Genomic DNA, 27202 nt, shown 5'->3' with positions numbered 1-27202 from the left:
CTATGTAATTCTTCATGTAGTGGGAAAGATCATTTTTCAAATTCATTTGGAATAACAAAAACCCAGGATAGTGAAAACTATTCTCAACAATAAAAGAATCTCTTGGGGAATCACCATCCCTGCCTTAAGCTGTTACAGAGCAATAGTGATGAAAACTGTATTGTATTGGTACAGAGACAGTCACGAAGAACAATGTAATAGACATGAAGACACAGAAATGAGCCCACACACCTATGATGACTTGGTACTTGACAAAGGAGGTAAAGCCATCCAGTGGACAAATGACAGCATTTTCAACAAATCCTGCTGGTTCAACTAGAAATGAGCATGTAGAAGAATGCAAATCAACCCCTTCTATTTTTATTTTATATTTTTAATTTACATTTCAAATGATATCTTCCTCCCTTGGTTCTCCCCCACCCCCTTCCCTGAAAATCCTGTGTTGCATACCACTTCCCCATGTTCACTAACCCACACACTTCCATTTCCCTATCCTGGAATTAATATTCACTGGGGCAACAAGCCCAGCATCTACAAAGGACACATATTCTACTATGTTCATAGCAGCTTATTATAATACCCAGAAGCTGGAAGGGACCTAGATGCCCCTTAACACAGGAATGGATACAGAAAATATGGTGTATTTACACAATAAGGTACTACTCAGCCATTAAAAACAATGACTTCATGAAATTCTTAGGCAAATGGATGGAACTAAAAAATATAATCCTGAGTGAGGTAGCTCAATCACAAAAATAACACACATAGTATGCACTCAATGATAAGTGAGTATTAGCCCAAAAGCTCAGAATGCCCAAGATACAATTCAGACCACAAGAAGGAAGACCACAGTGTAGATGCTTTAGTCTTTCTTAGAAGGGGGAACAAAATATGCTCAGGAAGAAATATGGGGGGAAACCTTGGAGCAAATACTGAAGGGAAGGTCATCCAGACACTGCCCTACCTGGGGACCTATCCCATATACTGACACTAAACCCATATGCTATTTTGGATGCCCAGAAAAATATGCTGACAGGAGCATGATATAACTCTCTCCTGAGAGTCTCTGCCAGAGCTTGGAACATAGAGATATGGAAGCTCACAGCCAACTCCAAGGAATTGAACGCAAGGACCCCAATTGAATTAAAGAAAGCACTGAAGGAGCTGAAGTGGTTTGAAACCCATAAGAACAATAACATGGTCAAATAACCAGAACCCCCAGATCTCCCAGGAACTAAACTACCAACCAAATAATACACATCTCCAGCCACATATGTAACAGAGGATGGTCTTCTTGGACATCAATGCTAGGAGACTAGGAGACGTCCTTGGTCCTGAGAAGCCTAGATGCTCCAGTGTAAGGGAATTCCAGAGCATAGAGGCAGGACTGGTGGGTGGGTGAATGGTAGAGAATCATCACAGAAGCGGGCAGAGGGAAGATGGGATGGAGGTTTCCACAGGGGAAACCTAGAAAGAGGATAACATTGGAAATGTAAATTAAGAAAATATCCAATAATAAAAAAAAAAGGAAAAAAGAAATTAGGTAAATGGAGCATTGGTCAAAGGACAATGTCTGATGTCACTCATCAGGATCAGTCCACCTTGAGTTTTGAGGCAGTCTTCACAGGCTTGGAGTTCTCCCAAATATCAAACCTTTGTGCATCTGCAGCAGTGGGCTTAAAAGCACTCTACCATGCCAGAATTGAATGTGGGTCACATGAGAAGCCTATTCATGGCACCTCACAGAATTATCACTCCTGCCTCTGTGTGCATGTTTCATAACTGCTAACTATTTTTTCTTCAATTTTACCTCTTATTGGAACAAAATATGCATCTATGTATGAAAAATCTTGTCTTTCTTTTCCTCTGTCTCCTGATGTTTGTGAAGAAACAGAACTGACATCTAGCACTTTTATTTCTTTCTGGCTACTTTGGATTAGACATAATACTCACATTCAACTCCAAAAATTACACAGGACACCCTGATAATCAAAATTCACCACCACAGAGCTCTATTACATTGTTTGTCCACACACATGTAGAATTTTCTCTTTTTTGTGTGTTTTCTGCAGTATCTTGAATATAATTTTCATTTTATTCATTTTTTGTTTGGAGTCAAATTTTATCTTTATTCTGGATCAATATCTTTAATTTGTTACCCTATCTCCACCTAGAAACTACCAATATATTTTTGAATTTAAATAACATTGTTTGTGATCCCTCAAATTCAGAACCCGAGACATAATATGACTCAGTTGCATAGACAGAAGTCTGGGTTCAAGCACAGGCTCTTCACTTTCCAGAATCTCTAAGAAGGAATGACTTATGAATTCTTCTGGTTTCTCTAAACTTGAAAGAAACAAAATCTGTATTTCTTTGCTAGTTTTCCGCAAAGGCAGTTTTAGCTCATATGGATTACTAAAATTCTTTAACAAACATACCCCTTACCTCAAGGCCAGCAAAATTGATTCTTAGGTGGCCCGCATTGAATGTAAAATGCCCGGTATAGTTTGTAGCTCACCTAGTCAGTTGAGGTTTAGTCAAAGTGATCTTTGACTCACTACACATGTAATATAAGAGAAGTAAAAGCCACAGATTCTTTCCCCTAGGTATTATAAAGTTATATATAACTGATGGTAGAAATCACCACAACCTTTTTAAATTACTTCCTAGCACAGAAAGGAGGGACCATCTATACTGTGCTATACCTTTTAATATTTCCTATGGGTTTCCAACTGTTTTATTAAAAAATAATAATTCTTTTCTCACAAAACAAACCCCGCCCATTTTCCTTTCCCTTCACAGTTCCCCTATTCCCCTTCTTACCCAGATCCAATCCTATTCTGTTTCCTCTTCAGAAAAGAGCAGACATCTAAGAGACAACAGTCAAATAGGATAAAACAAGATACAATAAGATGATGCAAATGCCCTCATAATTAGACTGGACAAGGGAACTGAAGAGGAAGAAAAGCGTCCCTAGAGAGAGAAAAAATGATCAGAGATTTGCCCTTCCCACTCTTGTGAGTCCCACGAATATACCAAGTTTTTCTGGCCAGAACATAAACACAGAGGACCTGGTGCAGACTCATGCAGACCCTGTGCTTGCACCTTCTGTCTCTAAACCCATGTGAGCCCTACATTTGTAATTCAGTTATCCAAGTTCTCTTGGTATATTCCATCCCCTCAGATTCCTGCAATTTTATCTCTCCCCCTACTGCAGAATTTCCCTATTTTGCAGTGGAGAGACTCTCAGCCACGTAACATCTGGCTGAGGTTCTCGGCATTAATTTTATCTACTGATGGAGGGATCCTCTCTGAATACAACTGTATAATACACCAAACCATGCGTGTATCAGAATATCACTAGGAATCTTTTTGGTTTTGCTTTGTTTTTTTCTGCCAGCCATGCACAGAGACCTAGACCAGTTCTCTAGGCTATGCAGGGTATAGGTCTTGGGCATCCAGGCCATGAAGGTCATGGGATTCCTCTACTAGCATGGCCTCAAGTTAAACAAAACATTGGTTATCTACTACCAGAAGTAGTAGTTCTGCACCATTATGGCCCCAGAACATCTTGATGACAGCATTGACAATTGAGTTTTATGTTTGGATTGTGTACCCTTTTTTGTTTTTTTAGTAGCCCACAGAGTATCATCTTGTACAAAAAAGACTAGAACAGTGGTTTTTCAATCTTCCTAATGATGTGAAACTATATTAAAATTCCTTATATTGTGATGACCCTTAACTGCAAAATTATTTTCAATGCTACTTCATAACTGTTATTTTGCTACTTTTATAAATTGTAATGAAAATATCAGGTTGTAAGATAGCTGACATGAACAGGTCATCCAACCCCAAAGCTTTTGTGACTCACATTGAGAAGTTCTTGACAAGAAGTAGGCATAAAGGATCTGGGCAAGCCCTTTACATTTAAACAACTCTGTGGAAATTTTTCTTAGCAAAAGGATCACATTGTTGGTTTTCAGAAAATGACCTTTTGTCCCACTATCAGCCTGGGATGCTTTGGGATTGCTGTAGAACTCTCTCAGCTAGCAACTCAAATGACTGAAACCCAGTCTCACCACGGTAAACCTTGCCTGAATACAGTCAAGTTCAGAAACCATATTCTCCATTACTAGGAGTCCTCACTAGGGTCATCCTTATAGATTCCAAGAATTCTTCAGTAGACTAGGTTTTTTTAACACTCCAAATAATCTCCAGTTCTAACTTTGTCTCCCCAATCTCTCTTCTTCCATTCCTTTCCCATCTGATTAGGCATAAACCCACAGAGAAGATAGTTGAGCAATATTCCCCATGGTAGCATGGAGCATCCTTTGTGTATTATACCTTTTAGTGATTCTGACAGATGAAATTTCAGAGTTATTTTGATATGCACTTCCCTGATATCTAAGGATGGTGAACATTTCTCTTTGAGCATCTCAGCCATTTGGGATTCCTTTATTGAAAATTCTCTGTTAAGATCTGTATACCATTTTTAATTGGATTATTTTAGTTTTTATACCTAATTGAGTTGCTTATGTATTTAGAATAGTAGAACTTTATTGGATGTGGAGTTCATAAAAATCACTTCCAAATCTGTAGGCTTCTTCTTTTTGGTTTCCTTTTTCTTACAGTAATGTTTTAATTACATAAGATGCCATTTATTAAAGGATGATCTTAGTGGCTATACTATCAGTGCTCTGTTCAGAAAGTTGTCTCCTATGTCAGTGCATTCAAGGACGTTCCATTTTTCTCTTCTAACGGATGTAGTGTGTCTTGTTTTATGTAGAGCTCTTTGATCCACTTGTACAATTCATTGATGCTACTTTAATTTTTCCAATGTGTATTTCTGGCTTCTTTATCAAAAATAAAGTGTATGTCATTGTTTGATTTCATGTCTGGCTTTTCAATTTTATTCCATTGATCAGTGTGACCTTGCCATATCAAAAGCATGTAGTTTTTATTTCAATAGCTCTATTATACATTTAAAATCAGAGGTAGAGATATCTCCAGTAGTTTTTTTTTCATTTCTCTGGACTATTAGCTATTTTCTGTAGTTGTATTTCCATATGAAGCTGAGAATTGTTTTTCCCAGTTCTATAAAGAATTCTGTTGGACATTTGATGGTGATTGCATTGAATATGTAGATTTCTTTTGGTAGAATTGCCAATTTTTTTAACATGGTAATTCCACTGACTTTTGTGCATGGAAGATGTTTTAGTCCTCTGATATTTGTATCAAATTCCTTCTTAAATCTTCAAATTCTTAACATTCATGCCTTTGACTGGTTTCGTTGGAGTTATGTCAAGATATGTTATAGTATTTGTGACTATTGTAAGATGTTGAATCCCTGTTTTTATTCTCAGCAAATTTGACATTTTGGACATAGGAAGGCCCTTCTATTTTTAAAATTAATTGTCTACCCAGATATTAGGCTGAAAGTGTTTATCACAATATAGAAATTTGCTAGTGGAAATTTTCATATTGCTGACATATACTATCATATCATCTGTAAATAAATATGCTTTGACTTCTTCCTTTCTGATTTGTAATACCTTGATATCCTTCCATGAATTATTACTGTAGGAAAGACTAAAATATTCTATGCAATAGCTAAGAAGAGAGTGGAAAACCTTGTCTTGTTCTTGATTTTAGTGCAATTTCTTTGAATTTCTATCCATTTAATCTGTTTTTGGCTATAGCCTTGCATTTAATTTTATCTTAGCTAAAGGCTTGCTGTAAATTGCCTTTGTTTTATTTAGGTATGTCTCTTTTATTCTTAAACTGTCCAGATCTTTTGTTATATAGGGTATTGGGTTTTTTCAAGTATTCTAGGCATCTAATGAGATATGTCCAAACATACTCACATCTCTGGGAAGAAGGCTAGTTGATCATGATAGGGTTTTTTTCTTGTTGTTGTTGTTTTGTTTTTGCTTTTTTGAGGAAAGGGTTTACTCAGCTTACATTTCCATATTGCTGTTCATCACCAAAGGAAGTCAGGACTGAAACTCACACAGGTCAACAACTTGAAGGCAGGAGCTGATGCAGAGGGCATGAAGGGTGCTACTTACTGGATTGCTTCCCCTCACTTGCTCAGCTTGTCTCCTTATAGAACCCAGGACTACCAGCCCAGGGATGGCACTACCCACAGTGAGCCCTTCTACTCTTGATCAATTATTGACAAAATTCCTTGTAATTTGTTCTCATGGAGGCATTTCCTCAAGAGAGGCTCTTTTCTCCACAACTCCAGCTGTGTCAAGTTGACACACAAAACCAGGCAGGACACTTGGCAACCCCATTGTGAAACTTTTGACAAGAATTAGAAGGTGTGACCTTGAGGGAGGAAATGTGTCACTGGTGGTGACATAGATGATCATTTTAGTGTGTTCTTGAATTTATGTTGCAGGTACTTTATTGAGGACTTTTATGTCTAACTCCTTAAGAAAAATTGGTGTCTAATTTCTTCATTTCTTGAGTCATTATTTTGGTATCAGCATATCTCTAGACTCAAAGAAATGAATTGGTCTACATTCATTGCATTTCCATTTTGGGCAATAATTTGAAGAGTATGGGAGTTGATTCTTCTTCGAAATTCTTGTAGAATTGTTCACTAAATACATATGTCCTTTTTGGGGGGTGAGCAAAGCTCAATGACAGTGTTTTTTTCACTTGGAGTTAGAGGCGTTATAGGTCTTGTGTGTGTGTGTGTGTGTGTGTGTGTGTACGTGTGTGTTCGTGTATGTGTGCGTGCATGTTTGTGCTCATGCATGCTTATGGGTCTGTGCTCTTCCTGAATATTTGGATCACAATTGCTTCTCAATTGTTCTTACAAAATTTTATCTCTGATACAATGTTTCTACTCTGCTTACTAAAAATCAATTCCATTCAAGATTGTACACAAAACAAAGTTTTAATATAATTACTCAATCTTTCATAGTTAGATTAATGTCCATAATTCTAATCTCAGATAAAATATAATTAATTAATAAAATGAATAATTTTATTACCACTATTTGTCTTTAATATATATTGACATCCAATAATAATGAAAATTATATGTGACTAGTATTTCTAAAATTTGTAGGCCTCTGCCTTATTTACAATCGTATACCCATAAACACCTATATGTGATTCACTGGCACATAAAATATCTCAGACTTTTCAACTAATTTTTAATTTATAAGTAATGTAAAGTAGGTTTAGCATGAGAATATTCATTAAAAGTAGGCATTCTAAGCTTAGTGTGATGACATAAGCCTTAATTCCAGTATTTTGTATGCAGAGGAAGACAGACCTCTGTGAAATTCAGGTTATGTTGTAAAATCTTCTTAAAGGAGTACTAAGAACAAGAGAAATAGACTTCGCCATGAAAAGCATGCCAAAATGGTTACCTAACACCAAATAGTCATCCTCAAACTGTATATATATGTAATATTATACAGCCAGAGCAAGTTGTATTTACATATACACATATGTGTGTGTACATATATGTATGTATACATACATATGCATGTGTAACAGTATATAAAACAGAAAAAGGGGCTACTATTCTGAAATAAAGACATAAGAAAGGCTTTGAGAAGAAGAAGGGGAAATTAGATTATTTAAATTTAATTATCATTAAATAAAAAAGTATAAAAGCAATAGGAAACAAAACACTAGGAAATGTCTCTTGAATATTAATTTAACTTTTACACTCATAATAATAAGACTATTGTATGCTGGCTGTTTCTGATATACTACTTTTATTTTTAATATTAATAGGCATACTACAATTGTTCTTGCATTAAAGAAGGATTGACAACTGTGGATAAAGAAGGTCAATATATTGATGCATTTTCTGGAACATGTAATACCAAATGTCTTACTTTACCTTTATTTTTTGCCTTTTACTTTTATGCATCTATTTTTTCTAATCTGTGTAGTATACCTGCCTTCCTGGTTGTAATCGAGTAAGTATGCAATTTTTATAATTATTGAGAAGCTACTAGATAATACTGACATACTGAGAAATAGTTCAAATTTTTGTAGCAAATGATATTCTGTGTTTGTATCAAATATAAAGAGAAAATATTTACATTGTTAATATTTATGCATATGTATAAATTTTTTACTTATTTTACTTGGTCAATTTTAGCATAATGTGTATAGATGATACATTTATTCTCACTTTAATTTAAATATGTAACAAGTTTTGGAATTGCATATATTGCTCTCTAACTACATAACAAATAACTAACTATACTACTAATTACATAGCACCAGAAACAATATAACTTTAAAAGGAACTTTCTATTTACATTGTAGAATATCAATGATGAATCCATAATCAAGAAAATTTTAAATTGTCACATAGATGTGAGTGTAAATTTGATTAATTAGTATGTGCATTTAGCAGTAATTCTACATAACAGCTTAGTCATGAGAAAGCATAAATATCAACAACAAAGGAACACAGTAACTTTTACAGTTTCAATTTATTAAAATGGCCCAAGATTTGTCATTTATGTGATTGCCTAGAATATGTTTATCCCAAGTAACCCCTGTTTTAACTGTAGATACATTGTTAAGGGGTATTATTCTAAACTAAACTTCTTGATCAAGGATGTCTGTGACCTAACTCTCCAGTAAAGACTGACCAACAACAAGAAAAACAATAGCTTGCTTATCACATGTTCTCAGTTATGGAAGGAGCATAGAGACAGAAATTGTAGAATATCCTAGCAAATATATAGTTTGATGAAAAAACTTGAGGGAAAATAAGAAGGAACTGGAGGTGAGGGAAAATAGGGAAGGATTTGATCATAACACATAATATACATAATTAATTTCTCTATAAAAAATTAGGAAAATTGAAAAGCTACATGATTTGTTTTGTCCTGTTCTTTGTTGTAGTTGTAGTATTTGGTTTGCTATTGTTTTGGTGGATAAGTTCTTGCTATGCAACCCAAGATGGCCTCAAACATATGAGCCTTCTGCCCCAGCCTGTCAGGGTTGGGTTGTGCAGTCCGATGTGCATCTAAATAGAGTAGTTTGAAGATAGCAGGGAGAAGAAAGTTAAAATGGGGGAAGCAGAGAAAAGAGAAATTGGGGTGAAATAGAAACATTTAGAGATAATTTTGTAAGTATTTAGTGGTTTGAAAAATATTTGTTTGTGTTAAAATGGTGAGAGTTATAAGCTTGTTGAGATATGGAGACACCTAGAATCATATTCAGTCTTACAATTTGGGCTACTAAAAGAATAGTTCTATTAATGAAAATATAAAACTCAAAGAAGAGAAATGGAAAAGATCTCACACCTGAGATGGTGAAATGCCTCAGTGAGTAAAGACACTTGCTATCATGTCTGACAACCTGAGTTCAATCCCCTAGAACTCACATGGAAGATGGAAAAATACCATGCCTTCAAAGGTTTCCTTTGACCTCAGCAGTACAATGCCTCTCTCCCTCTCTCCCTCTCTCTCTCTCTCTCTCTCTCTCTCTCTCTCTGTCTGTCTGTCTTCCCATGTCTCTTTTCCTCCCCCAACTCACTCACAACACACACACATATATATTACTTGTTAATTAATAATGTGACTTCATTAAAGTAGAAGAGAAAAAGAAATATCCAATAAAAGCTCTCATAAAAAGTATTCATGAAATGCGATTTTAAGACTTCACATTTTTATTGATTACTAAACTGAATAAAACATATGGCTCCACACACATACATTTTGTAATTATGAGATGATAAAACAGACAAATATAAATTTACATCTGTACAAATTGAAGATACAGTGGAATTTCAGCTCCTATATTCACAATAATGTTTCTTAGAAATAACAAATAAATGTGGCATAACTGGGTTGATCTCAACACTGAGTACTCAAGCTCAAACATTGTAAGTTTGAAACCAGTCTGGATTTCTCAGTGATTTTTGTTGCAAAGAAAAGAAGAAGTGTGAAAAACACCTCAGAATTTACAGATGTCTTGAATTTTCTGCTTATAACTGTGATCAGAATATTAGATTCCTACTTTGATATGAATGCTTTGGGATCAGTGCTAAGAATAAGAAGACAAGGGTGAGTCTCTCTAAAACTGTGGTCATAGAGAACAATGAGAACGCACAGGATGTATCTGATAAAACAATTTTCAGAATATTATGATAATAAGTGTTCAGTAAAGGAGCATATAATCTTTGAAAGCATGGCATTTCATGAACTCTCAGAATTCTATAGATGGCAGCAGGGTTCATTTAAAGTAGGAGAATATCAGAAGAAGGTTTATTATCACACGCAGGAATTAACTGTGGTTTGCCACATCAATAGAGAAGATATCTCTTGGTTTTGAAGCTTGAACGTGGCTCAAATGACTTATCAAAAGATTTTAGACACAAATTTTAGATCCAAGCAAAGGTCACTTGCAGGTAGGAAGTTTAAAAATAAGAGGGCATAAATTTTACAGAGATATCAATAAATATATTAATGATATATCTTCATGTCCTAGGAAAACAAGAGTAACACAAAACAAGTAGAAAGAAGTGACGACTCAAGGGTACTTCTGTTTGGAAATTACGTACTAAATATTCACAAAACCTTGGGCTTGCTGTTCGGCATTACATGACCAGAAAGTATTGATATATGCCTTTAATCCCAGCTTTCACAAGGTTGCTGCTGGAGGATAAGGAGTTCAAAGTCAGACTTGGAAAGGAAGGGGCATTGTTACCATCCTAGGAAACCTGAGACTCCCTATAAAGATAAACAAAAAAATATATATATAAGTACATACATACATACATACATACATACTTACATACACAGAACAGAAAGTGATTACATCATATACTCAGAAGCCATTGTGTTCTGCAATTGGTGTATATAATAAAAAGGAAAGCAAATGCAGGGCATGGTAGTGTCTCCATATAAATAGACCACTTGAGAGACAGAATGAGGTGGATATTTGTGGGTTCAAAGCCAATCTGTTCTACACAATGTTTTTCTGGTCAGCTTGGGTTGCATACTAAGATAAGTACATATATAGATAATAGTATTTAATAAAGAAATAAAACAAAATGGAAGAAATTTTAAATAGGAATACATTGTCAAATACAATCAATGAACATAGTTTGCAATCCAGGATGATCAGGATAATTTAGAGACATGTAGCTTTAATTAATTTCATAAATGACAGAAACATTAAAAGGTAATTAGGGTGATAACATTTAAAGATTTTGAGAAGGGTAGAATAGGAAAGGAGCAGAAGGGAAATGCCACTGAAAGAGGCTGATTGTACTTATATGCATGCAAGTGTGTGTGCTGTCTTTCATCCTGTTTAGCTCCCCCAAGTATAAATTCATTTTATGTAAAAATTCTGAAAGAGAGAGGCATGAATTATGAAACAATTAACCAGAAATATTAATGTTGAATTTTATAAATTAGCCATTTTGTATAATGTTTAAAGGTTTAGTACAAGGAAATAAATAGTGAAGGGACATTCCCCGGTGTTCATTTTTTTCCTTTGTTTTATTACTTTTTTATTTCTCGACCTGGGGCCTCAAATTTCTCTTGAGAGTAAGGCAGTTCTACTGAGGCCAGAGCAGGCAGTCCTCAGCTCTTTAAGTGTCCTGTGGAGGGCCTTAAGCCAGCTCATTTATGCTGCTAGCTGTTGCCTCAGTCAGTATCTGAGAGATCTCAGGTGTCCCAGTTAGTTGAGACTGCTGGTCCTATGGGTCACCCTACCCCTTCGCTTCTTCTAGACATTCCCTAATTCAACCATAGGGGTCCAAGACATCAATCCATTGGTTGCATGAAGTATCTGCATCTGTGTCAGTCAGCTGTTTGTTGGGCCTCTCATAGGACAGCAGAGCTGAGTTCCTGTCTGTAAGTACAGGACAGTATCAGTAATAGTGTCAAACCTTGCAGCATTCCCTATGCTGGGACAACCACTGAACCACCTTTCCCTCAGTCTCTTCTCTACTTTATCCATGCAGTTCTTTGAGACAGGAACAATTCTGGGTCAGAATTTTTAACTATGGGATGGCCCTCTTTTTGATGACCTGCCTTTATCCTGAAGGTGGACTCTACAAATTTTCCACTGTTGGCATTTCATGTAAGGCCCCTCACTTTGAGTCCTGAGAATCTCTCACCTCCCAGGTCTCTGGTACATTCTAGAGATTAATCCCACCTCCCAACCCCTCCCCTCGAGGTTGTACATTTCTGTTCATTCTGATGACTCTCGGGGCTTCTTCCTATCTCTACCCTACTCCCCACAAAACATACCTGACTATGTTCCACTTTTCTCCTCTCTCTCTGCTCTCCCACACATATCTCTCCCTCCCTCTGCCTGCCTGATTGTTTTCTTCTCCCTTCCAGGTGGGATTGTGGCATCCTAACTTGGGCCCTACTGTTTGTTAACCTTCTTGAATTCTGTGGATTGTATCCTAGAAACTCTGTACTCTTTTTGGTTAATACTCATTTATTATTGAGTACATACCCTGCATGTCCTTTTCTGTGAGTTACCTCACTCAGACAGATACTTTCTAGTTGAATTGATTTACCTGTAAAATTCATGATGTCATTATTCTTAGCAGCTGAATAGTATTCCATTGTGTAAATGATCTACATTTTCGTTATCCTTTCAGTTGTGCGATATCTGGATAGTTTCCAGCTTCTGGCTATGACAGATAAGGCTGCCTCAAACATATTAGATCACATGCCCCTGTGGTATGGTGTGGCATCTTTTGGATATGTGTTCAAGAGTGGTACTGCTGGGTTTTCAGGAAGATCTATTTACAATTTTCTGAAGAACCTCCAGATTGATTTCCAGAGTGACTGTACCAGTATGAAATCTCACAAGAAATGGAGGAGTGCTTCATTTCTCCACATCCTAGCCAGCATGCTCTCACCTGAGTTTTTGATCTTAGCCATGTTGATTGCTATAAGGTAGAATCTCAGAGTTGTCTTGATTTGTAGTTTCCTGATGACTAAGGACTTTGAATATTGCTTTCCGTGCTTCTCAGCCCTTCATGATTCCTCTGTTCTGAATACGTTGTTTAGTACTATATCTCATTTTTTGATTGTATTGTTTTGTGTTTTGGAGGTTAGCTTTATGAGTTCTTTATTTATTTTGGATATTAGTCCTCTATTGGGGGTGGGGTTAATGAAGATTTTTCCCCCATCTGTAGGTTGCATATTTGTCCTATTGACTGTGTATTTTGCCTTACAGAAACTTAGAAATTTCATAAGGTATCACATATTAATTCTTGATCTTCGAGCCTGAGCCATTGGCATTCTATTTAAGGAATTTCCCCCTGCGCCAATGAGTTCGAGGCTCTTTACCAATTTCTCTTCTATTAGATTCAGTGTACCTGGTTTTATGTTGAGGTTCTTGATCCACATGGACTCTCCACATACCTATTCAATATAGTACTTGAAGTTCTAGCTAGAGCAATATGGCAACAACAGGAAATCAAGTGGTTACAAATTGACAAATATGTCAAAATATTACTATTTGCTGATGATATAATAGTATACATGTGTGAACTCAAAAATACTACCAGAGACATTCTACAACAGTTAAACAAATTCAGCAAGGTTGGTGGATATAAAATTAACTCAAATCAGTAGTCTTCCTTTATACAATGTTAAATGATCTGAGAAAGAAAATAGGGAAACAACACCATTCACAGTAGTCAAAAATAACAAAAATATCTTGAGGCAACTCTAACCAAACAAATAAAATATCTATGTGACAAGAACTTCAATCCACTCAAGAAAGAAATGGAAAAAGACCTCAGAAAATGGAGAGATCTCCCATGCTCATGTATTGGTAGGATTAACATAGTAAAAATGGCTATTCTACCAAAAGCAATCTACACATTCAACCTAATCCCTATCAAAATTTCAACACAATTCTTCACAAACATGGAAAATGTAATTCTCAGTTTCCAATGGAAAAACAAAAATCCCAAGCTAGGTAAAACAATACTAAACAATTAAAGAACTTCTGGGGGAAACATCATCCCTAACCTATACCACAAAGCAATAGCAATAAAAACTGCACAGGACTGGTACACAGATAGACAATTTGATCAATGGATTAGAATTGAAGGCCCTGAAATAAACCCACACTCTTATGCACACTTGATCTTTGACAGAGAATCCAAAAATATACAATGGGCAAAAGAAAGCATCTTCAATAAATAGTGTGGTCTCACTGGTCATCTGTATGTAGAAAAATGAAAATTGATCCATATTTCTCACAAAGCACAAGGTGTTGATCTAAAATACAGATCTAATTCCCTTTTTTCATAAAAAAATATATCATCTATTCAGTAAAAAATACAGTGGAAGAGTAGAAAATCCAATTACCTTTTCTTCTTAAACAGATATATGATGTATTCAATAAATGTATAGTGGAAGACTGGAAGTTAGCCAGAAAGGCAAAGAACACCAAAAGAAAACCCACAGAATAAACTGATGTGGGCCCAATGTGGGGCTTCAGAGACTGAACCACCAACCAAAGAGCATGTAGGGGCTGGACCGAGGCCCCTACAGATTTGTAGCAGAAGTGAATCTTAGTCTTCATGTTCATCCCCCAACAGTGGGAGAAATGTCTGTCTCTGACAAGGATGCCTGCCACTGGATCACCATTCACTAAAGTCTTGTTGGGCCTCAGTGAGAGAGAATGTGCTTAGGCATACTGTAACTGGATGTCCTAGAGAGGACTGGTATAGAAGACAGCTCCTCTATATCTGAGGAGAAGAGGATTGGTAATGCAAGTTGCAGGAAAGCCATTTGTAATCATGGGTCTTTAAAAAGGGGAGTGATGGGAACTCTGTAGTCAGGGGCCATTGAATAAATTTTTGAAAATATTTACAATCTCTTGTCAAAAAACAAAAAGAAATAAAAAGCATCTTAACTTTTACTCATGAATGTATATCATAAATTTTAGATTTTTCTTTTTACTATTATTTTCTGTTCCTGCTGAACTTTTATTATTTCCAACAAGACTTTTCTACCTTTAATGATGTCTTTCTCTGTATGGCTTTAAAATTAGACTTGTTTCCATCAGTGTGCGTGTCTCCTCTTTTAAATGATGTAAAGCTATTTTTCATTTAATTTAATTTGGAGTTATGAATATAATAAGGGTACTACATGAAAGTGGGGGAAACTAAGAAATTAGGACGATACAAGTAAAATTGAATAAAGTTCCAATTCAATGTAGGCTGAATACAAGGAACGCCATTTCATAGTGTGGTGTGCAGCCACCATGCTCTTCAGGGACTGGGAGTGAGAGAGGAACCCTTGTAAGGAAAAGGACCTTCTGTGGAACTTACTCATCTCAAGTAACCATGGGTAGAAGCCTGAAGGTAAAGAGTGGATGTAAGCGCTCTCCTTCATTGAAAGTGCCATTTAGATAGAACTCAAATAAATTTCAGAATGTTAAATGTAGACTTACTGATACAATTTATGGAGTGTAGAATCCACCAGAAACAGCAAATTAGGAAAATACAGAGTGGACTTAACAATGCTGAAATGGACTCAAAGCCACACCACACCAGGCAGAGAGAGCAAGATAGCTAAGTTGTTTCAGGCAAAGGTGACTCAGGCAGATTTGATCCATAACGTTCTCTCCTACAGAAAGAATTACAGGGTTTGAGTTTTAGTAATGTTAAATAACGGGTAAACGGACATATATACAGCATGTTCATATGGCAAATTAAACTTTTGTCAGCCAGCTAAATATTTGTGATATAATTACTTATACCATATACATTTAAAAACATAAACCTAGTATGTGCCACTCACAGGTAATATCATTGCTATTTGCTTTCAGAAGTGTACCTACTAGTTGGAGCTCAATGAGCCTGGGTATAACATTTTCAATTTGGAGATTCATTGGTATGTATTTTCAGCTATGTTCATTGTACAAAATTGTTGATATGTAAATTTTCATGTGTATTTAAACTTTAGGATGAATAATAATGTAAGGTGATATAAAAGTGAATATTTGATTGCCCTGAAGTATTTAGAAACTAAGTAAATATAGAGAGAAATTAGGTAAAATAAAATTCATCCAATTAAACAAAATAGGAATCAATTATTTTGTGTTAGGGGAAACCTTGCATTTGGAACTAAAGCATCTTCATCATCACACACAAATCACACTAATAAATTATAGAAAATATCCACATATTCAAAGTATTATTATACTTGTTGTATGCCTGTGGATACCCATAAGAAATAAGTTCTGTGAAATATTTTCCCTAGTCATATAGTTTTTGGCTATATTAATAACAGTACTCATAAATTTCTTCCTGCAGAGTAGTTCTCTGGTTCAATTAGAACGGGGTTGGTTGTCATATAAACAGTCTTGCCACTATTGAACCATAGGCGCTACCTGCTTGATAGCTTTGTGCTATTCCTGGGTCTGGCTGTGGATAATGCCCTACTTTTCTCCATCAGACTGCACAGCTCACCCAGCTCTATGAACGCTAGTCAGCAGAGAGATTTCAGATTGTTTTCTCTGTGTCTTTTAACCAAAGTGTTTGGAATTTCATTTTAGCATCTAGATGTGGTTGTACTATTGTTAGACCATATTGTTTCAAGTACCTCTACAGCCTCCCTGAACAATAACAAACAGAAAGAAAAGCTATGTTTGACACTGATTTTTTTCACTTAATATTACATGTGTTCATGGAGAATATTATACACCTATAATACAAATGAGGGACATATCTGTTCAAACTCTGAAATAATTCTTATCACTTGACCTTGTTCTACCATTCCTGGACATATAACCAAGGAAATTGATATCTTGTTACATAGATACTAGCACATCCATGCCCATTGATTTTATATTGCATTACAGCTAGGAATGGAGGCAACTTAGATGGTATGAATGAACCCTGGCAACAGATGATGAATGAACCCTGAGACTGCATACATATATATAGTATAACTTCGCTTACCAGTAATTAAAAAGTGACATTCAGAAACTTGCAAGAAAATGGATATAACCAAAAGGAGTTACATTAAGTGAGGTCACACATATCCAACTATATAATTCTAAGAGTTCCTTTTCATACGTGGATCCTAGCTTGTGATCCTTTGTAGGTTTAATCCAAAGTCTATGTTGAAACTCGAAATGGCCCATTGCTTGATAGGATGCATGTGGGGAGAAGGGATGGCAGAATATAGGTGAGATGAAAGTAGAGAGGGAAAATGTAGGGAACAGAGAGGGTTTGGGTCAGGGAGTAAAATAACAAACAAAAGACAGGCCAGGGAAGCTTTAGAAAAAAATGAAGAAGTAACTTCATGAAGAAGTTACATGGGCAACAATGGTCTTGCAGCATGAATAAAAGTATATAAACAAGAATGATAAAACCCATATGATATAAAGCCACAGAGAGGAATACTGAGTCTTGTGATTTTAAAAGAATGAGAAGGAGCTGAAAGAGGAAGAATAGAGGTAGAGTCCATCAAAATGAAGAATGATAGATGATTTATGATCTCACTAGCTTTTAAATTAAAATAAAATTATGAATAGAAAATGTGTTTAATTGATAAAAACACATTGAACCACATTGAAAGCACACACACACACACATACACGTACACACCACAAGTGTGTGTAGCAGTGTGGCCTTGAGAGTATTTGTTTGTGTTTATGTGTAAACAAGTTGGTGCCACATACATTTTCAATCATCCACTAGAGATACTTGGAATATATTGTCTGGGAATAAGAGAAGCATTCTCAAGTGAGGTAGGTAAGAGAATGCAATCAAATAATAGTATGAAGTTACTTTTGGTCATTAAAAATCTCGGTTTATGGGACATATGGGGAGGGGGATCTGGGAAAGGGGAAATCATTTGGAATGTAAACAAAGAATATAGAAAATAAAAATATTTAAAAATAATCTCATATTTATCTATCTTTAAGGATACTGAGAGCCAAAATATCATATAGTATAGTTCCTTTGTTGTAAATATATTTGCTAAATAGTCTCTAAAAATGCAAAAAGCTACTTTATGATATCTTGTAAATAACAGCATGAACAGAATTCTAAAATGATTACAAACTAATAACACTGGTATATATGCAAGCATCAGGATATTGATTTTCAAAATTTTAAGCCAATAGATAAAAGGCTTTTACAGAATTTTAAATAATTTCTTTAGAGGATCGTGTGTGTGTGCATGTGTGTGCATGTAAGTGTATGCACATGTGTGTGAGTTTGTTGAAAAGAAATTATTCTTATCCTTTTTTTATGAAGTAATTCTGATCATTGAATTTTTTTTTATAGCGGCTGTCCCTGGGCCTATATTTTTTACAAAAATAGCAGAATTATGTTGTAGTTTCTGGGACATTAATGCATGTGGAATAAAAGTACGTTGTTGGATCTATAATAAGGAAAAATTGTTCTACGCATTTGTGGGAACATGTAAGTGATATGAATTATATAAATTTAAATAAATAAAGTTGATTTTAAAATTTTCAATTGTTAACCATAAGGTAATAACTATGAAAACAACTTTTGTAATTAAAGACTTAAATAATTATGTAGGAAGTATTTTATGAACTTGTAATATATGTTATATAAATGCTTCTAGTTTTCTGTTAAATGCCCTCTAGATTTATCTTATACTTTTAAAAAGTGTGAGAGTCATTACAAATTCAGTGTTTTAACTAATTTTCATGTATATTTATTTCTTATGAATTTTTTGAGAGTAATACTGTTAAATATCAGATAAATTTGAATAAAATTATTATAGTTGTTCAGTGGTTTGAATAGGTAACACTCCTCTCATATACACATTCATCTCTTTGAATGCTTGGCCAATAGAGTGTGATACTGCTAGGATGTATGGCCTTTTGAAGTAGGTAGGGGTGGACATTTTAGAGAAAGTATGTAACTGTGGAGGTGAGCTTATGTATTCCTATGCTCAATCTATGTATGCTCAGTATGGCATACAGTCACCTGAAGCCTGAAGCTCAAGAGGTAGAACTCCCAATTTCTTTTCTATCACTATTTCTGCCTACACTCCAGCATGCTTCCCACCATCTCAGTAATGGACTAAGCCTCTGATAGTGTAAGCCAGTCCCAGTTAAATGTTTTCTTTTAAAAGAGTTATTGTGGTGTCTCTTCTCAGCAGTAACATCCTAAGATAGAAGTTGCTACCAGACTATGGAGTATTGCTATGACAGGCCTGAACATGATGGAATGTGTTTTAAGTGGGAGTAAGAGGCACTACTAGTAAGAACATAGAAGACAGTGGTGCTGAGGATGATTTGAACTGTGGGTGCCGGGTTCAAGAAGTTTCAAAGGAGGATTTTAGTATGTTGTCTAGAGATCATTCTTTTTTATTATTAGATATATTCTTTATTTATATTTCAATTGTTCCCCCCCCCAAAAAAAAAACCTCTAGCCTCTCCCTCTACCACCTGTTCACCAATCCACCCACTCCTGCTTCCCTGTCCTGGTATTCCCCTACATCTGGGCATCGAGCCTTCTCAGGACCAAAGGCCTCTCCTCTCTCTGATGTCCAACAAGGCCATCCTCTGTTGTATATGCATCTGGAGCCATGGGTCACTTCATGTGTACTCTTTGGTTGGTTGTTTAGTCCCTGCGAGCGCTGAGGATACTAGGAGGTTTGTATTGTAGTACCTCCTATGGGGTTGCACAACTCTTCAGCTCCTTGGGCCCTTTAACTCTTTCATTGGGGACCCTATGCTCAGTTCAATGATTGGCTGAGAGCATCTCTGTCTGTATTTGTCATGAACTGGCAGAGCCTCTCAGAAAACACCTATATCAGGGAAAGTTCCTGAACAGAACACCAATTGATCAAGAATTGACAAATGGGACCTCATAAAATTACAAAGTTTCTGTAAAGCAAAGGACACCATCAAAAGGACAAATCGGCAATCAACAAATAGGGAAAAGATCTTCACCAACCCTATATCAGATAGAGGGCTAATATCCAATATATACAAAGAACTCAAGAAGTCAGAACCCAGAAAACCAAATAACCCTATTAAAAATGGGGTACAGAGTTAAACAAAGAATTCTCACCTGAAGAACTTTGGATGGCAGAGAAACATCTTTAAAAATGCTCAACTTCATTAGTCATCAGGGAACTGCAAATCAAAACAACCCTGAGATTTCACCTTACACCAGTCAGAATGGCTAAGATTAAAAATTCAGGAGACAGCAGGTGTTGGTGAGGATGTGGAGAAAGAGGAACACTCCTCCACTGCTGGTGGGGTTGCAAATTGGTACAACCACTCTGGAAATCAGTCTGGAGGTTCCTCAGAAAACTGGGGACATCACTTCTGAAAGATCCTGCTATACCACCCCTGGGCATATACCCAGAGGATTCGCCACCATGTAATAAGGATACATGCTCTACTATGTTCATAGCAGCCCTATTTATAATTGCCAGATGCTGGAAAGAACCAAGGTATCCCTCAACAGAAGAGTGGATGCAAAAAATGTGGTATATCTACACAATGGAGTACTATTCAGCCATTAGAAACAATGAAGTCATGAAATTCTGAGGCAAATGGATGGAGCTGGAGAACATCATACTAAGTGAGGTAACCCAGTCTCAAAAGTTCAATCATGGTATGTACTCACTAATAAGTGGATATTAGCCTGGAAAACTGGAATGCCCAAAACATAATCCACACATCATCAGGGAGGAGTGGCCCCTGGTTCTGGAAAGACTCAGTGTAGCAGTATAAGGCAAAACCAGAACAGAGAAGTGGGAAGGGGTGGGTGGAGAACAGGGGGAGGGAAAGGGTCTTATGTAACTTTCAGGGAGTGGGGGGCCAGAAAAGGGGGAATCATTTGAAATGTAAATAAAAAATTTATCGAATAAAATAAAAATACATCGAAAAAATAAAGAAAAGAAAAGAAAAGAAAAGACCTATATCAGGCTCCTGTCTGCAAGCACTTGCTGGAATCCACAATAGTGTCAGAGTTTGTACATGGCATTCATCTCTCAGTGGGGCAGTCTCTGGATGGCATTTCCTTTTTTCTCTGCTCCATACTTTATTTCTATATCTCTTCCTTTGAGTTTTTGATCCCCCTTGTAAGAAAGCCCAGAGTATCCACACTTTGTTCTTCCTTCTTCTTGAGCTTCATTTGGTCTGTAAATTGTATCTTGGGTATTCCAATCTGCTGGGCTAATATCCACCTATTAGTACATACTATGTGTGTTCGTTTGTGATTGGGTTACCTCACTCAGGATGTTATTTTCCAGTTAACATCCATCCAAAAAATTCATGAATTCATTGTTTTTAAAAGCTGAGTAGTATTCCATTGTATAAATGTACCACATTTTTCTGTTTCCATTCCTCTATTAAGGAACATCTCGGTTCTTTCCAGCTTCTGACTATTATAAATAAGGTTGTTATGAACATAATGGAGCATGTGTCCTTATTACATGTTGGAGAACTCTCTGGGTACATGCCCTGGAGTGGTATAGCAGGGTCCTCAGGCAGTACTATGGCCAATTTTCTGAGGACCCACCAAACTAATTTCCAGAATGGTTGTACCAGCTTGCAATCACATTAGAAGTGGAGGAGTATTCCTCTTTCTCTACATTCTTGCCAGCATCTGGTCACCAGGAAGTATAAAGGAGCTAAATTGCATGCTTAAGCAGATAAACATTTTAAAGGCACTAAGTGGAATAAAGGTATTTTTGACATTAGGACAAGATTACACCAAGGAAAATTTCCATCTTATGAAAAGGAATTAAAGAATAGTTTAGGTCTAGGCATGGAGGTACATGCCTTTAATTTCAGCACTCAGGGAACAAAGGCATTCAGAGATCTGAGTTCATAGTCAGTGTAGACTGCAGCTGGAGTTCCAGGACAGTTGTGTTTAAGCAATAAAGGAAACCATCAAACAGAGAAAGCTGGTGAAGGTAGAATTGAATGTGAGGGCCATGTTGTGGCTCCAGCCAACAGCTGAACTATGCATCTTTGGACTTGTGACTCTGTCTTTAAAAGCAAGAATAAAAGAAAGAGGTTATGGAATATTCCTCTATGACTAAGGAAAGTTGCTAACACAAGCATGGTGTCAAGGGTTCCCCTGCATGGGGGAGCCCCAAAATGTTAGAGATGCCAGATCCACTGGATATCTGCCAAAGAGAGCTAAACATGGGGAATGAAATCAGCCAAACAGAAAGATGTGTGTTACAATCAATAAAGCTGAAAGGAGATGGAGATCACTTCGAATGTCACTTTGACATCAGACACAAAGATGCAGAGGTCAGAGTTTGCCAAGTTGGGTTTTGTTTGTTTAGTTTGTTTAGTGTGTGTGTGTGTGTGTGTGTGTGTGTGTGTGTTTTGCTTTGTTTTGTTTTTTCTTGCTTTGGTCCAGTACTTCATGACTGTGCTCTATACCTCACCTTTTTGGAACAGTAATATATATCCTGTGCCATGTTGGTAGTATGTGATCTGCCTTTTGATTTTCATGATATAAAGGATTACTGTTAAGAGATCCGAACACCCCCACCACGATTCAGACCTGCTGGCGCTGCACCACGACCTCCACCAAAGCCCATGTAAAGAGGTGGTTTCATAAGGGCGGAAGGAAAGATGCCTTGGAAAAATAAAATGGAAGTTATGCTTTAAAAAAAAACAAAATTTGCAACCCCACCAGCAGTGGAGGAGTGTTCCTCTTTCTCCGCACCCTCTCCAACACCTGCTGTCTCCTGAATTTTTAATCTTAGCCATTCTGACTGGTGTAAGATGAAATCTTAGGGTTGTTTTGATTTGCATTTCCCTAATGACTAATGAAGTGGAGCATTTTTTAAGATGCTTCTCCGCCATCCGAAGTTCTTCAGGTGAGAATTCTTTGTTTAACTCTGTACCCCATTTTTTAATAGGGTTGTTCGGTTTTCTGGAGTCTAACTTCTTGAGTTCTTTATATATATTGGATATTAGCCCTCTATCTGATGTAGGATTGGTGAAGATCTTTTCCCAATTTGTTGGTTGCCGATCTGTCCTCTTGATGGTGTCCTTTGCCTTACAGAAACTCTGTAACCTTATGAGGTCCCATTTGTCAATTCTTGCTCTTAGAGCATACGCTATTGGTGTTCTGTTCAGAAACTTTCTCCCTGTACCGATGTCCTCAAGGGTCTGGCGGTTCCTCCGAAAACTGGGCACCTCACTTCCAGAAGATCCTGCTATACCACTCCTGGGCATATACCCAGAGGATTCCCCACCATGTAATAAGGATACATGCTCTACTATGTTCATAGCAGCCCTATTTATAATTGCCAGATGCTGGAAAGAACCCAGGTATCCCTCAACAGAAGAGTGGATACAAAAAATGTGGTATATCTACACAATGGAGTACTATTCAGCCATTAGAAACAATGAATTCATGAAATTCTTAGGCAAATGGATGGAGCTAGAGAACATCATACTAAGTGAGGTAACCCAGACTCAAAAGGTGAATCATGGTATGCACTCACTAATAAGTGGTTATTAACCTAGAAAACTGGAATACCCAAAACATAATCCACACATCAAATGAGATACAAGAAGAAAGCAGGAGTGGTCCCTGGTTCTGGAAAGACTCAGTGAAACAGTATTTGGCAAAACCAGAACGGGGAACTGGGAAGGGGTGGGAGGGAGGACAGGGGAAGAGAAGGGGGCTTACGGGACTTTCGGGGAGTGGGGGGGGGCTAGAAAAGGGGAAATCATTTGAAATGTAAATAAATTATATCAAATAAAAAAAAAAAAAAGAGATTGCATGAATCTCAGAAGTCACTTGAAACTTAGGATTTTAAACAGTGTTGAGACTGTTATAGACTATAGGGACTTAAGAATTTGGACTAAACATATTTTGCATTATAATCCTATTACAAACCATTTGAGCCAGGAATTGAAATGCAGTGGTATAGTCCCCATAGATCCATCTATTTGATGGCTTGACCCATAGGAAGTGACACTAATAGGAGGTGTGGCCTTGTTGGAGTAATTGTGGCTATCCTAGCAGAAATGTATCATTGCAGAGGTAGGTTTTAAGGTCTTCTATGCCCAGTGCAGCATAGAGTTTCCTTTTTCAGCCTATGGATCAAGATGTACAGTGCTCAGCTCCAACTCTGTCACCATCTCTGCCTGTATCCTGCCATGCTTCCCACCATGATAATCTTGGACTAATATTCTGAAAATTTAAGCCAGTCCAAAGTAAATGTTTTCCTTTATAAGAGTTGCCATGGCCATAGTTTCTCTTTACAAAAATAAAATCCAAACTAAGGCAAGTTGTAAATTATATTATCAAAACACTATTTCCTCTCTGAAGAATGAACTTGAAAGTTTCATCATTTTTGGTAAGACAAGATGTATCTATATTATTCTATATTAATTTGATGAAAATCTCTCAAATATAGAGAGAATTGATGTCCAAGTATTGTTAAGAACTATCACTGAATGCATCTTATAAATAAAATGAAAATATACATAAGAGCTTCATGAGAAAATATTGGATTAAACTGACAGCATATCTGCTAAGAAAGAAGGAAAAAGAGAACTATGCTAATTCAGATATTTTACCTAAGAGTTCAAGAATGATGGTCCCCATACAAGATTAATTCTTACATTTGATAATATATGTGTGTATAAAAGTCGTGAACAGTGAATGTATTTTAATTGAATTAATATCAGCATGTTGAATCAAATGTTATTCCCTTTCCTGTTCCTCCCCCTGAAACTCCCTATCCACCCTCCCTCCCCCTGCTTCTATGAGGTTGTTCACCTACCCACACCATTTACACCTTTCTGCAATCAATTCCCCTACTTTGAAGCATATATCAAGCCATCATAAGACCAATGACTTTTCCCCTCATTGCTGCCTGACAAGGCCACCCTCTGCTACCTATGCAGCTAGAGCCATGTGTGCTCCTTGGTTGATGGCTTAGCCCTGGGAGCTCTGTGTGGTCTGGCTGGTTGATGTTGTTCTTCCTATGGGGTTGCAAACTCCATCTCCTTCAGTTCTTTCTCTAACTCCTCCACTGAGGAAGTGTCACTCAGTCCAATGGTTGGCTGTGAGCATCTGCCTGTATTTCTTTGGACTTTGTTCTCTGCAATCATTCCAGGTCAGTCTTTGTAAGATTACAACAGAATGCTCCTTTCTCTCACAGATCCTTCTTGTGTCAAAGTGTGGCTTCCCACTTGTTCCTCCCACCTGCTGTGGAAAATGTACTCCATGACACTGTCATGAAGCTCTCCCTTCCTTTGGATGTTAATTCCTTATTTCTTTAGTTATTTAAAATGGACAATTGAGTGTATTATCTAGATTTTTTTGTGCTGTGGTCAGATACAGTTTTAACTAGCACACCACTCTTCTCAGAAGAGCTGCTAGGTTTATTTTTAATAATTTCTCATTCTTTTATCATACTTTGTACTTCCAAATGAACATTTCAGTCATTACTACTTATAATTTCCACGGTAATACTACTTTTCTATCACAGGTAACTATCTTTGAGATGCTATCCCTTAAAACAGATTTTATAATCCTTAAATGTAAAAGACTTATTAATGTTTCTTGTTTGAAGTGGCTGTATTAGATAACTGGTATTGATTTGCTAGAACTTTGGGACTCTAACAGGGTGTTTCACATGTGCAGTTTAATTATTTTTATGTAATATTTATAATTTTAAGAAACCTTAGACAAAATTTAAATCTATAAAACAATTATTAGTATTTATGTGTGATCAATATTTCAATCAATTATGCTAAATAACTTAAAGCAAGGTTTAGTTCTTTTTGACAGTTTCAAAATTTCAAAATATAATTTTCAAAATATAATTTATGTATGTGCAAAGTGACATAGTTTATGAAATCATGGAACATTACTTTTTGGAAGATATCTGATAAGGATGAAAAAACTTAGTAAGCATTTTAAAATACATAATTTGTTTTAAAATTATAATATTTTGTTAATAGGGAATTAGTACCTTCAGAAGTAAATTATATGCTTTATCTGTGTAAGTGACATTTTCTTTAAAACACTTGTTAAATATAATATAGTTACACTTCTACTATTTATATTGCCTTAATTTCAGGGTTTGGTTTGCAAGCATCCACAAGCTTGCTTTGTCTTTATGCCATGAGCAGATATGATTACGTGGTAAAAGGAAAAACTAAGAGTCTGGATACACCTGTGAATGATGAAAAATCAGAAGACAAAGAAGAAGAAGAAAAAGAAGAAGAAGTCGTAGTGAAAAAGATTGCTTTCTAACCGATTTCTTCATGGGTAAGGATTTTTTGCTTTCCCTTCATCAATGGAATATTTTGATAATTTTAAAGCAATAATTGTGATCAATAGCATTTAAAAATATGCTTCATATTATTACACAATTTATATTTGGAATGTAAAACTGTTTTCCTTAAGATTGTTGAAGATATGATGAAATGTACAGTTTTTTTAGCACCTAAAACAATATTGTACATTTTTTCATTTTCTTATAAAATATATACTGATTATTTTACATTTCCTCTGCCTTTCCCTGGTCCTCTATATCCTTTCACCTCCAGATGCACCCCTTTTCTACTTCTGATTAAAAAAGGATAGGCTTTTCACAGAAAGCAAACAAACATGCCAAAATAAAATATAAGATAAAAGAAAAATCCATTGCATTGATGCTGGACAAGGCAACGTAATGGAAGGGAAAAGTGCAGGTTCAAGAGTCAGAGACCCACCCACTCTTTCACACTCTCAGAAGTCCCATAAAAATAATAATTTGAAAGATACACATGCAGACAAACTGGTGGAGACCCATGAAGGCCCTGTGCTTGATATTTCAGTTTCTGTGAATTCACAAGAACTTTTTCAGTTGATACAGAGTACCTCTCTGGTCTTGGCGTCCTCTGACTCTTAGACTCTTTCTGCTTCCTCTTCCTTGGAGTTTCTGGAGATCTAAGGGGAGGGACTTGATGGTGACATCATCATCATCATCTCTCTCTCTCTCTCTCTCTCTCTCTCTCTGTCTCTGTCTCTGTCTCTCTCTCTGTCTGTCTGTCTGTGTGTGTGTGTGTCTGTCTGTCTGTCTCTATGTCTGTCTGTCTGTCTGTCTGTCTGTCTCTCTCTCTCTCTCTCTCTCTCTCTCTCTCACACACACACACACACACACACACACACACATCCTTCAATTCCAGCTGTTTCTCCCTGTACTTTTCTGCCTCAACCCTATCTCCCATGATC

The 27202-nt window shown here is 36.5% G+C and overlaps 1 protein-coding gene across 1 annotated transcript in view; it reads left to right on the top strand.

The window, feature by feature from the left end:
* LOC127692779 (solute carrier organic anion transporter family member 6C1-like) overlaps positions 1–26239 on the top strand; it is a 104746-nt gene extending 78507 nt beyond the window's left edge. The window contains exons 10-13 of the mRNA XM_052193376.1: positions 7765–7952; positions 15817–15881; positions 18287–18424; positions 26064–26239. Coding sequence (XP_052049336.1) covers positions 7765–7952; positions 15817–15881; positions 18287–18424; positions 26064–26239 — 567 coding nt within the window. The remainder of the gene's footprint in view (positions 1–7764; positions 7953–15816; positions 15882–18286; positions 18425–26063) is intronic.
* Positions 26240–27202: the final 963 nt, after the last annotated feature.

Source organism: Apodemus sylvaticus, chromosome 9, assembly GCF_947179515.1.
Source record: "Apodemus sylvaticus chromosome 9, mApoSyl1.1, whole genome shotgun sequence".
NCBI lineage: Eukaryota > Metazoa > Chordata > Mammalia > Rodentia > Muridae > Apodemus > Apodemus sylvaticus.
This window is presented reverse-complemented; position numbering and strand designations above follow the sequence as displayed.